We start from the raw sequence: 15,658 nt of genomic DNA, 5'->3' as shown, positions 1-15,658 counted from the left end.
ACATGATATTTCATCCTCGAGCTCAACTTACTCTTGATACGATGAGTGTTTTTTTTAGTCTGTTATGACTGGCAAAAATGAAAAAAAAAATAAAAAGAGTTCGGATGGCACGCACGCATTGGGAAGAAGTCTCACTTAACGTATATTTTTTGTTAGTATGATGTAATTTTGAATTTTATCTGAGGATTAATGATAAGACTTGTTTAATAGTTAATGTTTTTTTCGTTATTTCTGTGCTCTAACTGTTACAAATTGTACGGAGAAAAATTCAAATGGAATGAGAACACCGTTCAGTAAATATGTAAAAATAACATTGCGCAACATTACATTTATAGATAAATTTATACATATAGAGTTTACAAGTTACATATTTTTTTCTCGATATAGTCTTTAGTCCTATGAGGCATAATTAAGCATTAATCGGCATTTGAAACCTTCCCATGTGACATCTGTCGTATTTGCGCGGTAACATACAGAGAAAGTAGTCCCTGTGTTTCGCCAATCTCCTATCCCAAAGTATACCACAGATTATACCTCCGAACCCATCATTTTTTAGTACGTTTTATCACGCAACGTGTCGACTGAAATAAAGCAGTGTATGAGAGAGAAAATAATATCGAGGGTGATTCATCTCGGCGAAGGGATATTCCTCCGCCGCACATGTGGTAACTCCTCTACCGGTGTCTCTCGCAGGGAACTTATTTATCGCCGCTCGTTTCCCCAGCGCTCGCCCACAAATATGGAACAGGTTATACAAATACTCGAGAAAACCACATCGCCAGGTGAGTAAAGCATAAAGAGGGGCGAATGTCCGCCGAACTGCGTTAGAAAAGAGAGGAATGTATCGGTGGGTCTTCCCGCCTTGTTTGTTACCATACGTGAATCGGACGAAATGGCCAGAAATTTCACAAATTCTGATACATTGGGGCTCATCATTGCATTCGCCCTTCGCGGCAGAACGAATGTCATGTAGTTTAAGCGCAGATGAGATGTGGATGGAGTTGTAAAGCCAAATAAACCCGCAAAGGCATTCTGGGTCCAGGCGGCCATATTAACGTCAACAACTTCAAACTTCCACTCGTGGTTTTAAAAATATTTAAAACTCTCCTCGCCTTTTTAGAATGGAGACAATGATCCCACCAGACCCCAAAATGTGGTGGAAAACTTCTTGAATATTAAGCGTAGGCCACCGACACGTGGTAGGGGGTAGGCTTAATAACGTTTTTATGAATGGCCTTGCTACCACCTCAGACCAGGCCATGCTGGTGGTTCAGGGTCTACTTTGGTGGTTGGTGGATCGAAGGTCGTGGAATTACAATGGAGGAAGGGAATTAAATCTACTAATAAGGTGGATGAGAAGAGTATGGAGTGTGCACCTTAGTCGATGAGAATGTAGGTCTAGATGTTTGTATTTATTATTAATTTATTGTGAAGTAAGCCTGCTAAGAAATAACCCAATATATTTTATTTGTTAGACATTTGATTTTAGTAAGGCTATTGAAAAATCTTGTTTCTATTTTGGTGTTGCTTTAATACCTTTCAGGTACACTATAATAACGAAGAACACTTTATAACGTACTTTCATACTTATATTGGTAGTTGCGCAGGTGTAATATGTAGTGGATCATCACTATTTGTCAAATTGCCTGCATTACAAAGGCATACTGATTGCTCAGATGAAAATGATGCTAGGTTGTGATTTAGGCTGGAAGAATTCTACCACATTTCACTTTGTATTTCTTGAAGCAGTCCTTGCTTAAAAAATCCATTAGTTTTGGTATTACTGGATTTTTCATATTCCAAAGTGCATTTATTGTGTTCTTGTCAGCGATAGGCAAATTTGACATCAATTTAAGACCTGCTCCATGGGGAGGTTGAAATATTATTGGGAAATGGGAAATACTAAGCTAATACTTTTTTAGTACTGATGTACACACAAGCGAGTTACAACTCCATGTCACAAAATTTATTCACAAATTTAATTTAATAATCGAAGTTGCCATGATTGGGTTTGCCCTTCAGGCAATGCCTGAGGAGAGGGTTGGTCATCTTCACCTGGTATGTATAGCAAAATAAAGAGCCAAAACTCAGGAGCACCAAGTTGACTTGTGGTGGGAACGGCACTTTCCCTAGTCTCTCCTTTACTTTTGGCATTGCCATTTGTGTCTGCTGATTATTTCTTGTACCATTAAATGCAACTTTTTGTCCTCTACAAGCACATTAATTTGCCCAATCTAAGTACATCCATACTGTAAAGATCAACCAATGTCAGGTATCTACCACTTCAACCAACAATATAGAAAAGAGACAAGTCTGTGTTATGTCTTGATAGGGATTTCATTACCCAACTCAGGTATTTATTCTCGTGTAATGAGAACTGGTCTGATGATCAATTCCGTAGTAATCGCAACCGACAAACTTGGTGTTAAGTCCCGAGGGAAGTGTGTAAAATCAGCTCAAATAATGCTTATAATTGGCTAATGAAACTCTAGACTTGTCTGCCATCTTTAAAAGTACGGAATGATGTGCCAATAATAAAAAAATATATATAATAATAATTAGATAAAAACTGAAAAAAATATTATTAATTAGGGAATCCAATCCAACTTTTAGGTGAATTCTACAGGAATTCACACCATCCAATATATCCTGTCCAATAAAGCAACTTAATTCCCTGTCACAAACTTCATTCAACAATCTAAATTGCCGTGGCTAGGTGTTCCCAAGGGGAGGGTTGATAAGGGGCTCTATCCCCCAACATTCTTTTCACCTTGGTATATATGGCATACATACCTTTAAGAATAAACCAAACACCTTTATATCTTGAGGCACCAAATTTTCCTTCACTTCTATTTTCTGGATGGCATGTTTTCTGATAAACTTTTCCGGCACTTTAGGGCACTTTATGGGCTCACTTATCAAGATGTGATAGTTACTAAGGTCTATTACTTCTGCATAGCCACTATTGTTTTTCTTTCTTTCTTTCCTTGCATTTAGACAAATGTTGGTTAAAGAAATATAATTTAAAAATGTATATTTTAGTCATAAAATTGCATACAAAATTTTCATTTCCTCAAAAGCACATGCACTCTCCTTTATAGGTTTTTATTTTGGAATTTGTTATCGAAAGTGATGTGCCCTCCAGAGACTAAATCTCAAAACCAGGGTATTATGTGAACCCAATATCCCAAACCTAGCCTTTCTACCTTATATTTAATCCCTTGACAGGGGGGGACAAGCCCCTTGTAACCTCCCCCATTAGCACTTCGTACTAATAAAGCCGGGGTAGCATATGTCAGACCTAAGGCCCCAACTCCAACAAACCAATGAATTAAGCCAGCCTTAAATATACAGACTACTGCAAAGGTTACCATATAAACCAAAAACCTTCCTATATAAAATTAGTATATTGCAATGATATGTTATCAGTTTAGTATTTCATACTGCACTGTAAAGATGCAAGTGATATACAAATATGGATGCAGTGCAATATTTGAATGCATATTATATGTACAATATGTGAGTGTGCTCCCTTTTCTTTACTTTTATGCAGTTTTGATTTGTTTTTTAGTTCATAGAACTTTAGTAATGAAAGTAATAAAAGTGAATTTGATAAAGTGAGGCCATCTATATCTAGTAATTGATTACTTTGGGAATAAGCACTTACAGCAATGAATGTATGAACAAAAAAGGCAAAATTGTAGTGGATTAGTGTATGTATGCATGCCCTTCAGGTGTCTGATTGTTAATGTAGTATTCCATTTTGGAACAAAACAGCTTCAAAAATATTGTGTGCAGCTAAACTACCAACTCACTTGAACCCCTATGCCATCAGCTGTTAAGCCTGTGAATATAGGGGGTCACATACTCTCAGAGGAAAATAATGTGATGATTTTAGTTTTGATTGAATATATATATTTTTTTCTTCATTCCTTTTTCTAGTCATGGCAGTCGGCAAGAATGAAACCATTTGAACTTCAGGAAAATAAAATGATAGTACTATATACAAGCACAAAATTGATGCTGTGGAATATGAATTAGTTTGTATAGGTATGAAGGATCTGATATTAGAAAGGGTACTCAAAGTAATTTACATGAAGACTATGAATCCCTTGCCATATATATTTTGGTGAGATAAACTTGTAATAATACCAGTCTTCACCTATCTTTGCAGAATATTTCTTAGTAGTTTGTCGTTTGTCTTTGCCAAATCCTACAGATCATGTAGACCGTGGCTGTTCAATATGGCCCCAATTAGCAATAGTATTATGCTTGACTGGCCTAACTCATAATACCTTTGAATCAAAAAAGTCATTTCTTGAATAAAACATGGGAGTTTTTCAGAAGAGGACCTTATAAAGTCATGCTATGCCCTTCACACTTGGTGCTCTGCTAAAGATTAATCCCCCCCACCCCCCAGGCTGTGAAATGTTGCTGCTTATATGCATGCATTATTATTCTAATAATTGATTACTTTCCTATTTTGATATCTGTATAGCATCCTTATGTGAGCCTTTACAATATTTTCTTTTTTAAAAGTAATAATAAGTGTTACGTTTGGTATTTAGCACAGGATAGAGTGAGTTGCAGTCGATCATCACACAAACACACATGCACATCCACATGATCATCTCTTGTACAAATAAGCATGGTGTGCATAGATGTATATTTAGCACAAAAATGCACTGCATTTCACATGTTGAAGTAATTTATTAACATAATGGTTCCTTTCTTTATGATTAACACTAGGTTCTATTGCTTTTATGTTTACTATTCATACACAGACCCACAACTAATCATTTTCACTTTTATTCACAATTTCAAACACATTGAGAGGAACCTTTTTTCACTCTTTTGTCTACAAACTTTCATGGAAGTTCAATAACATGTCCACACATCCATCTTTTTCTATGCATTCACATATATTAAAGTACACCAATATATGTAAATGGTAATTATTATGTTTTATTTATTTATTTATTTTTCTATGTTTCTTTAGTATGATTACCTAGTTTTAGCAAAATGTAGATGAAATGTTTTTGATTTAATTGAAATGACTGAATCATAAGCTAATTTTAGATGTTTGCTTCTTATGTGGTAATAGTAATTAAAAAAAAAAAAAAAACGTATTGTAATGCATTTTAGTGTAGTTGGCAATGCCAGAATATAGGCTTTATATGTTTTGACTCCTTATGTACCCATTGGGTAGTTAAGTTATATAGATATTGGTGAAGAGTGACCATGTCTATATAGGGTTGATAGTTAAAGATTTGTATATTTTCAGATAAAACTGAGTTGGAAACTGCATTAAATTACCTAGAGCAGGCAGCACAATCAAATTTGGTAAGTGTCATTGTATACTGAAGTAAAGGTAAAGGCATATAGATTTTTCATGATCTGTTTCATGATTAATGACAATTTCAAAAGGTTGAATTTAGTTTAAGCTAAAAGATTTATAGAGCGCGCAAGTTTTTAAAATTGTATGATTAATACTCAAGAATATATGATCTTTAAAATTTCTTTAATTTACAGCCAATTATAAAATTTCTTTTATTTTACAGCCAGAATATGTGAAAGTACTGAGCGATGTATTGCACCATGGAGGAAATTCCACCGTGGCCCGAATGGCCGCGGGTATTCAGCTGAAAAACACATTAGCTTCCAATGATCCCAAAGTTAAAGTACAGTATCAGCAGCGGTGGCTGGCATTTCCACCAGATGTCAGGGACTACGTTAAGGCTAATGTAAGAATGATTATGACTTTAGTGCTTTATTTTGTATATATGCATCTAAACAAGTGGTGCCTTATTTTTGTGTATATTTATATATGAACATTTGCTTAGCTCTGTATATTTTACCCAAGCTCTTTATATATGGGCTTAATGCATCTGAACAGAAATTTAATTGTAAACTTTATTTCTAGGTTTTGGGAGCATTAGGTACAGAGCAAAACCGGCCAAGCTCAGCAGCACAATGTGTTGCCTACATTGCATTGACAGAAATTCCTGTAGGCCAATGGCCAAACTTAATAGACAGATTGGTAGCAAATATAACAGCTCCTGGAGCCACAGATATGACAAAAGAGTCCACTCTAGAGGCTATTGGATATATTTGTCAGGTGAGTACTATGGTCAAACAATGCTGCAATATTAGAAATGAAAAATTACTTTAATGATTTGAGATTGAAGTTTACTTCAGTTTTAACACAATGGATGTTTTGACATTTTGTTATAACCTTGGTATTCAAACAGGTTTATTTATTTTGATAGTTGGGAGTTTGATTGTATATGAATTACTGTACTTCTTTTGTATGTATAATTTAAATTTTGTTTTTATTCATCATTTCAGGATATAGAGCCAGATGCCATAGCTTCACAGAGTAACAACATCCTCACTGCTATTGTTCATGGTATGAAGCGTGATGAACCCAATGATCATGTTAGACTCGCAGCAACGACGGCACTTCTTAACTCGCTTGAATTTACAAAACAGAACTTCGAAAGGGATGCTGAAAGACATTTTATTATGCAAGTAAGTATTTTGCTTTTTTCAGGCAACAAGTTTTTCTATTGTTTTACATTGAGATTTTCCATATAGTTACATGCATAACATAGCGATAGTATATTTAGAATAATTTGTTTATTTTTTGCAGGTGGTTTGTGAAGCAACCCAATCTACCAATACTCAAATTAAAGTTGCTGCCCTACAGTGTTTGGTAAAAATAATGTCACTATATTATCAGTACATGGAGCATTATATGGGACCTGCATTGTTTGCAGTAAGTGGTTTTAATTGTAGTTATAAAATATTGTTAAAATTCCCTGACTTAATTTGATTACATGTAATTTAATATTTTGAAATGTAATACATCTAATATAATACTGTCAGTCAGTGTGGCTGATGCTTTCATATGTATTCATTACTCTCAAAAGTGTTTTGTGATTTCTTTCTAGCACCATTATTCTCCTCTTTCCTTTTTATACCTGCATATATATCCATCTGCCACTTCTGTCAGTGTTGGGCTATTGTTAATCTCAGATAGGTATGACCACTATATTAGATAAAGTTTCTCAATTTGATATTTTCTTAAAAAGATCACACTTGAAGCCATGAAGAGTGACATAGATGAAGTAGCACTACAAGGCATAGAGTTCTGGTCGAATGTGTGTGATGAAGAAGTGGATCTTGCCATTGAGGCTTCTGAGGCAGCTGAGCTTGGCCGTCCCCCAGAGAGAACCTCTCGCTTCTATGCCAAGGGAGCATTGCAGGTGTGTTATCGTAGTATTGGGTATCTACATTGATTGTATTGCATATGAAAATTTTTGATGGAAATCATTTTTCAGATATTTTAGTTTGAACATTTCTTTCTTATAGTATCTAGTCCCAGTACTGATGATGACACTTGGAAAGCAAGAGGAAGCAGATGATGATGATGAGTGGAACCCCTGTAAAGCAGCTGGAGTGTGTGTTATGCTTCTTGCAACATGTACTGAAGATGATATTGTACCCCATGTCCTGCCTTTTGTAAAGGAGAATATTAAGCACACTGACTGGAGACTCCGAGATGCAGCGATAATGGCATTTGGTTTGTATAGAATTTTGTTGCATAAAACCCCTGAAAGTTCTAGTATTTAATGTAATAAATTGTCAGTTGTTTTTCTTTATAAATGAGCACCAGGTTTGATTTTAACTAATCAATCAGTCTTTATAAATAAAAGCAAACTTGTTTTACAGGTTCGATTTTGGAAGGTCCTGATCCAACCAATCTTAAACCAATGGTGGAACAGGCAATGCCAACCCTGATTGAGGCTCTTAGTGATTCGTCTGTAGTGGTGCGAGACACAACAGCTTGGACTCTGGGTCGAGTGTGTGAACTAATCCCAGATGCAGCATGCAATGACACTTACCTCAAGTTATTGCTAGAAGCATTAGTTCACAGCTTGAAGGGAGAACCAAGGGTGGCATCAAATGTCTGCTGGGCTCTCAGTTCACTAGCTGAAGCTGCCTATGAACAGGCGGATACTGGAGAAGTTGACGGCGAGCCACCAACCTATTGTCTGTCTGCATTCTTTGACCCCTTGGTAGATGTTCTTTTGCAAACTACAGACAGAGCTGATGGAAACCAGTGTAATTTAAGAAATGCTGCCTATGAGGCCCTCATGGAACTTATGAAGAATTCTCCAAGGGATTGTTATCCAACTGTCCAAAAAACTACTATGATAATTTTGGAGAGGCTTCAGCAAGTATTGCACATGGAGTCTCAGATTCAGTCCCATAGCGATAGGGTTCAGGTGAATGATATTCAGTCGCTGTTATGTGCAACTCTCCAGTCAGTCTTAAGGAAAGTAACCCCTGAAGATGCTCCAAAAATCAGTGACCCCATCATGGCTGCTCTGCTGCAGATGTTCCAGACGTCTCAGGGCAAGTCAGGGGGCGTGCAGGAAGATGCACTCCTTGCTGTTTCTACTCTGGTAGAGGTGTTGGGGCATAACTTCTTGAAGTACATGGAAGCATTCAAGCCTTTCTTGTCTTTGGGCCTGCGAAATGTTGAAGACTACCCTGTATGCTCAGCTGCCGTGGGGGTTACAGGAGACATATGTCGTGCTCTGGGTGATAAAGTAGAGCCATTCTGCGATGAACTGATGTCCATGTTGGTAGAGAATCTTGGGAATAATAATGTTCACAGAAATGTGAAACCATCCATACTTTCAGTATTTGGTGATATGGCTTTAGCTCTAGGACCCAAGTTTACCAAATACTTGGAAGTGGTCCTTCAAATGCTTCACCAGGCATCTCAAGCCCAAGTTGATCGCTCAGACTTTGATATGCTGGACTATCTTAATGAATTACGTGAAAGCTGTTTGGAGGCTTATACTGGTATTGTTCAGGGTTTAAAAGGTGATGGGGCAACACCAAACCAGGAAGTGCAGCTCCTGCGTCAACATGTGCCCCATATGATCTCTTTCATAACTTCCGTTGCTACAGATGATGAAAAATCTGATCCTGTTATTGCTAGTTCAGCTGGTCTGATTGGGTGAGTTGAGGATAAATTAGTCGTCTATATGTTGGAAAACATGTGCAAATTTTGATATAAAATTTTTGATATGTATTTTTAACATTTTTAAATACTTAATTTAGATTGAGGTTATCGCACAACATTTTCTCACATCTGAAATTTCTCAATGCTAACAGAATTTCTTTTACCACAGGGACTTGTGCTCTGTGTTTGGAACAGACATGCTGCAATTGGTGGAGACTGATCCTATCACCAATCTGCTCTCTCAAGGCCGGCGCTCCAAGACTTCGAAGACAAAGACCCTTGCAATGTGGGCAACTAAAGAAATCCGTCGCTTGAAAAACAACAGCACTTGGTAAGTACTCTTAGGTAGGTGATATGTTGGCTGTGGGTAAAGGGTTAACTTAATGGGGCTCTGGATACTAACATGTTTCTTCTAGGTGTCTACATTCCTAAGCTAAGCACATGGTCTGGATATGTGAAAGTTCATACATTACTTGCCTATGTTTTTATATTTCTAATGTTCAGTGTTAAATAAATGTATGAAAAAACAGTACATAATTTCTGACTGACTGTCATATCTTGAGCAAGTAACTTGTGGACCTTCATAATTCTAGGATTGGCAGATGGTTTTAGCTTACAGATTTTAGAGACATATTTAGAGGGATGAAATGGGAAATGAAGATTGAAGCTCTTCAATTTTTCACTCAGGATATTTATTCAGAAAAGAAGGTTCAGGAGCAATACATATATTGTATAGATCTAAACTTTTTGGTTAAATGGCTCAATTAGAGTATTACTGATAGCCTTAAAACCCTTTTGGATAGATATGATTTGTAGGGTTTTAAGCATAATGATAATGAGATTATAGAGGCAGGGAAGATCAACAGATCTTAATAATTCATTCATTTAATTTATTCACATATGTTCCAATTCATTTATTCACACTTTCACTCTCTCATTTACTTGCTCACGTGCTTACATAGTCTTTCACTTACAGTACATCCATTCCTAGGAAAGGAAATACTAGCAGTTCACCCTCGACTCTTAGAGTACTCCAACTCGCCAAAGTTTATTTTATTGTTGTCAAATGATATTTGCTACTAATGTACACATTTTGTATTTTAAGACTTGTATGCATTATTTTTATAGCTTTTAACCCATTAGCAACGGGTGTCCCATATGAGATACCCCCCAAAAATTAACATTGCCGGGCGTCCCGCCAGTGTGACGCTGTATCGGGGCTCGCGCTCCGATGCAGCACTGGGCTGCGGCTGGCGGGCGGACAGACTACCAATTTTGTAGCTGACCGGAATATTTTATTTTTGGCTTCAAAATATACTGGTGTGAATGGGTTAATAGAAATCTACTCTTCTCAATTCCACTTTATTCTTTCTTAAAAGCGATTTGGCAAATTGGATTATTCAAGAGTCTGGGGCGAGTTGCTAGATTTTTCTTTCCTGTGGTACGATGGAGTATAGTCACTAGCTTGTTTACTCGTTCACTCACTCACTCATGCATACTCCTGTTATTCATCCTACTTGCTCAGTCTTGTGCTCAATCAGTATTCTGGCACATTCACAGCTATTCACTTTTGGCTTTCAAGCCATTCATCTCTATTTTCAGGTATAGATTTGATATTAGGACTATTTTCTTTGATATATAATAGTTTTATTTATAAGTATTTCTGGGGTTATGGGAATATAGGAGTTGAATAAAGTACATAAACTAAATAAAGGAACATAAAATACCCACACTTCTTTCAGAATGTTAAGGTGCCTGTTCTATATTTATAAATTTTCTTTTGAATGTACTGAGACTGTATGGTAAAATCTGGTGATATGAAAGCTTTCCTCAACCACAGCTTGTGTGAGAAATGCTTCACTCTTCCAAAGTGTGTCTTTGAGAGAATACAAGTTCTTTTGTATACCAGATAGTCATCACATTGTTTAGGGGAGGTGGAGGGAAGTACGTGTGACTGGATTACGTCCTTAAGTGTCATCTAACTGGTAGTAGCCCCTAACTTGGCTTTTCAGATGAGTGGCGAGTTTAGTCTGTGGTGAGTCGATGCAGTGAGTCAGATGCGGTGTGTCTGCATGGAGTGAGGGAAGAGCGTTGCCCGGCTGTGGTGAGTGGTGACCGTTCAGCGCGTGGGGTGTGTGGTGAGTGAACAGACAAACATGGACGATCGCAAGTGCGGCAGTTTGGCCGAATGTGCGATGACGACCGGATGGCCTCGGAAGAGTGTGAAAATATCTAAAACTTTTCTTGAATGACGGGAATATCTTCTTTTATGAGAATATCAGAAAATCATTTCCAGTGAATCATTCCAGCTCCCAGGAAAAGATCTGCCTCATTTGCTCTGTAAAGCATGTAAAACTTTTCCAAAGTGAGTCCTATTTATGAACTGTGGTTTTTGAAAGCCAGTCCTTTCAAGTGCCTTTATGTGGGAATGAATGGTGCTGTAGCCATGAGTCGGGTACCCTACTGGTAACTGATCCATCTACTGTAATATAAATACAAGTGGGGATAGTATTCCAGGGTGTCTAGTCAAGGGTACAAAGGATTTTCAACTACTACCACTTCAATTCTGTTAGTGTTAGCCAAGTTAATCTATTCTATCTGCAGGGCAGCCTTCTGCTTTATTCCAATGCAGGTCTTTATAGATTTTCTGAGTCCTCTTTAAGACACAGTCTGCCAAATAATCTACCAATCAGTAATTTTTTTTTTTTTTTTTTTTTTTTTTTTTTTTTTTTTTTTTTTTTTTCTTCTTCCTTCTTTCTCTTTCATAAACTATTGAAGAACATTCTTGAAAGTAGTTAAGATCAATTTGGGATAATGCAGATAATCTTTTCCTGTTATTATACATCCTCAGTTAGTCTCCTAGTTCTTCGGTGACAGCACATGTGTGTTTAGGGCACTAGAATGGGATGCGGCTCTAATTGTTCTTTAGTGGCATTTTGAGGCACATAAAAACTGAAATCATGAACATGAGTACCACCTAAATATTTCAAACAGTATTTCAAATGGTTATGCTCAATTTTTTTTTTCTAATTTGTTTTTCTTTTTGTTATGCATGTTAAATTTAAATTAAAAAAGAGGTTATTATTCCCTGTCAGGTTCTCTTGAATGAAGTATAAATTGTGTGCTGCTGTTTGCAAGCAATAGTGAGTTGGATAGTAATGGTATCAGCTGATGATTATTGACTGGCTAATATTTCCCCCCATGTACACAAGTGAGCCATGTCAAATCCCTCTTAGTTTGTGATTGCTAATGTTGCATTTTGCAGTGTAAGCCCTAAATGTGCAATGTGAGAACTGAGGTGTGTCTGCAAGTTGTTGGAAGAGAGGACATAAACCCAGTACAATTTAGTTTTGATTTTGCGTGAATGAATCTTAATGTATATGGGTTAAATCTTTCTTCCACTTACTTGTGGAAACTTAGTTGATACCAACAACCCACCTAAGTGACTGAACTGGTACAGTGATAGAAGATAATTTGCAATTCAATAGATAATGGTTTCAAATCTTGAGGACAATGTTACAAAGCTTCATTTTCCAAGTACATAAGTTTCCTTATTTAAAGAGGTTGGGTAGTATGGTTAAGTTTTAACACTGTGCTCAAGTTAGAGGATTTCTAAAGATGCCAAAAATGGTACCATGGAAGGAGCAAATCTGCTGCAGTCCTGTGACTGGTGAATGCTTGACTGTGATAAAGAGGCCCTGTGTGATGTGGCGCTGAGTAAGTGTGTGGTGCAAGATGCTGTGCAGTCCAGTAGTGTTATGAACGTAAAGTGAAATGGACTGAATGTTAACTTTCACACCACACTTCTTACACAACAACTGCAAAATTCCTGAGGAAGATGACTAAGAGTACTGGAGTGTGGATAAGTTTACACACTTGGACTATACATGAACAATAGGCGCGCATCCGGTGCTTTCTTCCTTGCCATGTTAGCACATTTCCCGCATGTTAGCAACCTGGGAAGTTGAGAGGTCTTTGATCTTGCACCATTCTTCCTGGGTCTGGCATGCTGACATCCCCAGTGACGTGACTCAAGTGACTGAGGGTGCGAGTGCAAATTTGTTCGTTCTTGAAGGACGTGTGACTGTGATACTGTGTTCCTCTAGTGCAAATGATACTGTGTGAGTGTGTACATTCCACCAGATGGTGTAGTATTAGTGTACAGAAACAACACAAAGTTAAACTAATGAACCTGCAACAAAAGTTCATGGTTTAGCTCATGTAGAAATGTAACTTGTTATTGCCTCCAAATAGACAGAGCTTTGTGTCTGAAACTTCTTCACTAAAGTTATTCATGACATACATGATGTAATTTCAGTGTGTGGATAAACCTAGTGTATATTTTTTCACAACCCGTTGATATTCAATCTGTTTCATTTATAATTTGATTACTTCTTTTGGTACTTTAAGGCTAATAATTTTCCTTTAATAAACCCTGTACTATATTTACAAATGCAAACCTTTGAATAAATAAGTTTGTGAGAAATGTTTACATATTTTTTTTTCCTTTTCCTCAGTGTAATTTGAGAAAATGCTTTCTGATTTTGCATTTTTTCTAGTGGAAATAACAACGTGAGACCAGTGAAATGTATAACATTGAAGTAATTGTGTTCATGTAATGTTTATTTTATTCCTCATGAATTCTCTCCATAGTACTAATGATTACACTAGAGGCATTCACTGGAATAGTGACTTGTGCACAGAAACCATGAGCTAAGTTATTCAGAGGTGATCTCACTATGTTGGGATGGCTGGGACACATCCACAGGTGTAATACAAGACTAAACCATATTCAGTTTATATGCTTCAAAGAGCACTTATGTAAAGCCAGACAGTGGAAAAGTCATAAACATATATCCAAAATAAATATTGCAGAAGTAACCAAATCTTATTCTCCTTTCTTGACAATATAATTCCAGAACAAAGTTTCAAAGTGGTCATGCACAACTTGTTAGCAAAATCTGGTAATAAATTCAATTTCAATTTATTGGAAATGCCTTAGATTTTGACTTTGACAGCAAAGCAAAGTAATGTTCTTATTGCCCACTGATTATTGTTACATCTTCATGAACTTGCATACGTTTACTGATTGGAGGTTATATTTTGGTTATTATTATTATTGCTTTTTTGTACAGAATGGTCCTGTTGCTAGTGAAATTAATAAGGGTTTCTTTAATCAGTGCCTCTTTGGGTATTTTTACCCACAGATCTTGTATTTTTGTTATTTGTCAAGTATTTCTGAAATGTTTGTGACAATATTTATTATCTTCAGCTAAATGAATATAATCATGCATATCATGCTTCCATTTCATTATGTAATTTTGTAAGACTGCTTGGGTTTCTAGCCTTTTGCAAGAGTTTGTGCAATCTTTTTACACGAGTATGAAACTGCAGATAACAAAAGGTAAGAGCAAGAAAATGTCCTCACAGTATTAGAGATGATCTGTTGAAGATACCACTGATCTGTAATGACCAGATGCTATTTTAACCCCAAGCCGCCGGCCATGGCAAGTACGTACATGCCATTGCACATTGTGTTTTTACATATAGATGGCTCCACAAGTACTGTCACCAATGAGCCAATTAGGCAAACTACTTGTCTCACCTGTTTACTCTTTTCCTTGATTTTTGATATTTTCTATTACTGCTGTTATTAATATCAGTAACATTATAGTAATTATAATGTTTATAACAAAAATGAGTCAGTATTGATAGCATTAGTAAAAAAAAAAAAAAAAAAAAAAAGCCTTTTCCATCTCTTGCAAGGAAAAGCGAGGTCACAAGATCTACTAATTGACTCCTTTGTGGCTAAGCATTGGCAGAGCCATCTATGTACAGAAACATTTAACCAAGCATTGCCAAAGGAAACGCACCATTTTCCAGTCAACATTGGGTTAAGCTGATCTTGTTTCCTGAGAGAGAACACAATGTACACAAGGTTTCCATAAAGCTTATGAAAACCAGAATTACCGTTAGCATTTTTGTGTTCACTATATATGATTAGACTGAATCTGCTATTTCAAGGTAAATATGTTTTAGCAATTCCGGATTGGGATAGCTTATAGCAAAACTTGTGTAACCAGTCATCATGACCATATATTGTCAGGTTATCAGGTTGATATTGTTGGAGGTTCCTGCAGTTTGATTTTACTTCAGATAGAATTTTACAGAGCACTAAAAAGTGTCATTAAACTTATTGTGGAATGCAAACTACAGCATTAGCAGTATGGAATTAACCTTTTTTATCAGAGGATCCCCATGATTTTGCTTATAATAAAGTCAATTTTTTAAAAATTTATGCATTGAAGGATTTAAGCAAAACTTAAAAAGCCCAGAATTGAACTATAGGTATTGGTTTTTCAATTTCAGAACAGTTTAAAGTTCAGGTGCTAAAAAAATGAATGACTACAAATTTCCAAGTCCTTTTTGTATGGTACTAGGTGTGAAGAAAATCACGAGATAGAACCATTATTTTGTATACATCCCCAATAACTCTTACACTATGTACTTCATTAATTTTGTTCACTTGCAGATGGCATGATAAATGCTTAGGTCACATTGATCAATTACTAGGCCTACCTAGTCTTGGCAGTTTCCCGTTGAGAGTTATTGGTTGCC

The 15,658-nt window shown here is 36.5% G+C and overlaps 1 protein-coding gene across 2 annotated transcripts; it reads left to right on the top strand.

The window, feature by feature from the left end:
• The first annotated feature begins 624 nt into the window (after positions 1-624).
• Positions 625-13,526, top strand: Fs(2)Ket (Importin subunit beta Fs(2)Ket). 2 transcript variants are annotated; one of them, XM_027351227.2, is made up of 11 exons: positions 625-782; positions 5,285-5,343; positions 5,562-5,744; positions 5,924-6,118; positions 6,349-6,531; positions 6,653-6,778; positions 7,095-7,268; positions 7,375-7,585; positions 7,735-9,034; positions 9,210-9,371; positions 11,053-13,526. In XM_027351227.2, coding segments are annotated over exons 1-11 (2,637 nt in total). In that variant the 5' UTR covers positions 625-739; the 3' UTR covers positions 11,054-13,526. The 2 variants fall into 2 exon arrangements, with proteins under 2 accessions (XP_027207028.2, XP_027207027.2); XM_027351226.2 differs by having other exon boundaries at positions 11,033-11,789.
• Positions 13,527-15,658: the final 2,132 nt, after the last annotated feature.

The sequence above is a fragment of the Penaeus vannamei genome, chromosome 14 (assembly GCF_042767895.1).
Source record: "Penaeus vannamei isolate JL-2024 chromosome 14, ASM4276789v1, whole genome shotgun sequence".
In the NCBI taxonomy this organism is placed as follows: domain Eukaryota; kingdom Metazoa; phylum Arthropoda; class Malacostraca; order Decapoda; family Penaeidae; genus Penaeus; species Penaeus vannamei.
Note: the sequence above shows the minus strand (reverse complement) of the source record. Positions and strands in the feature narration are given on the sequence as shown.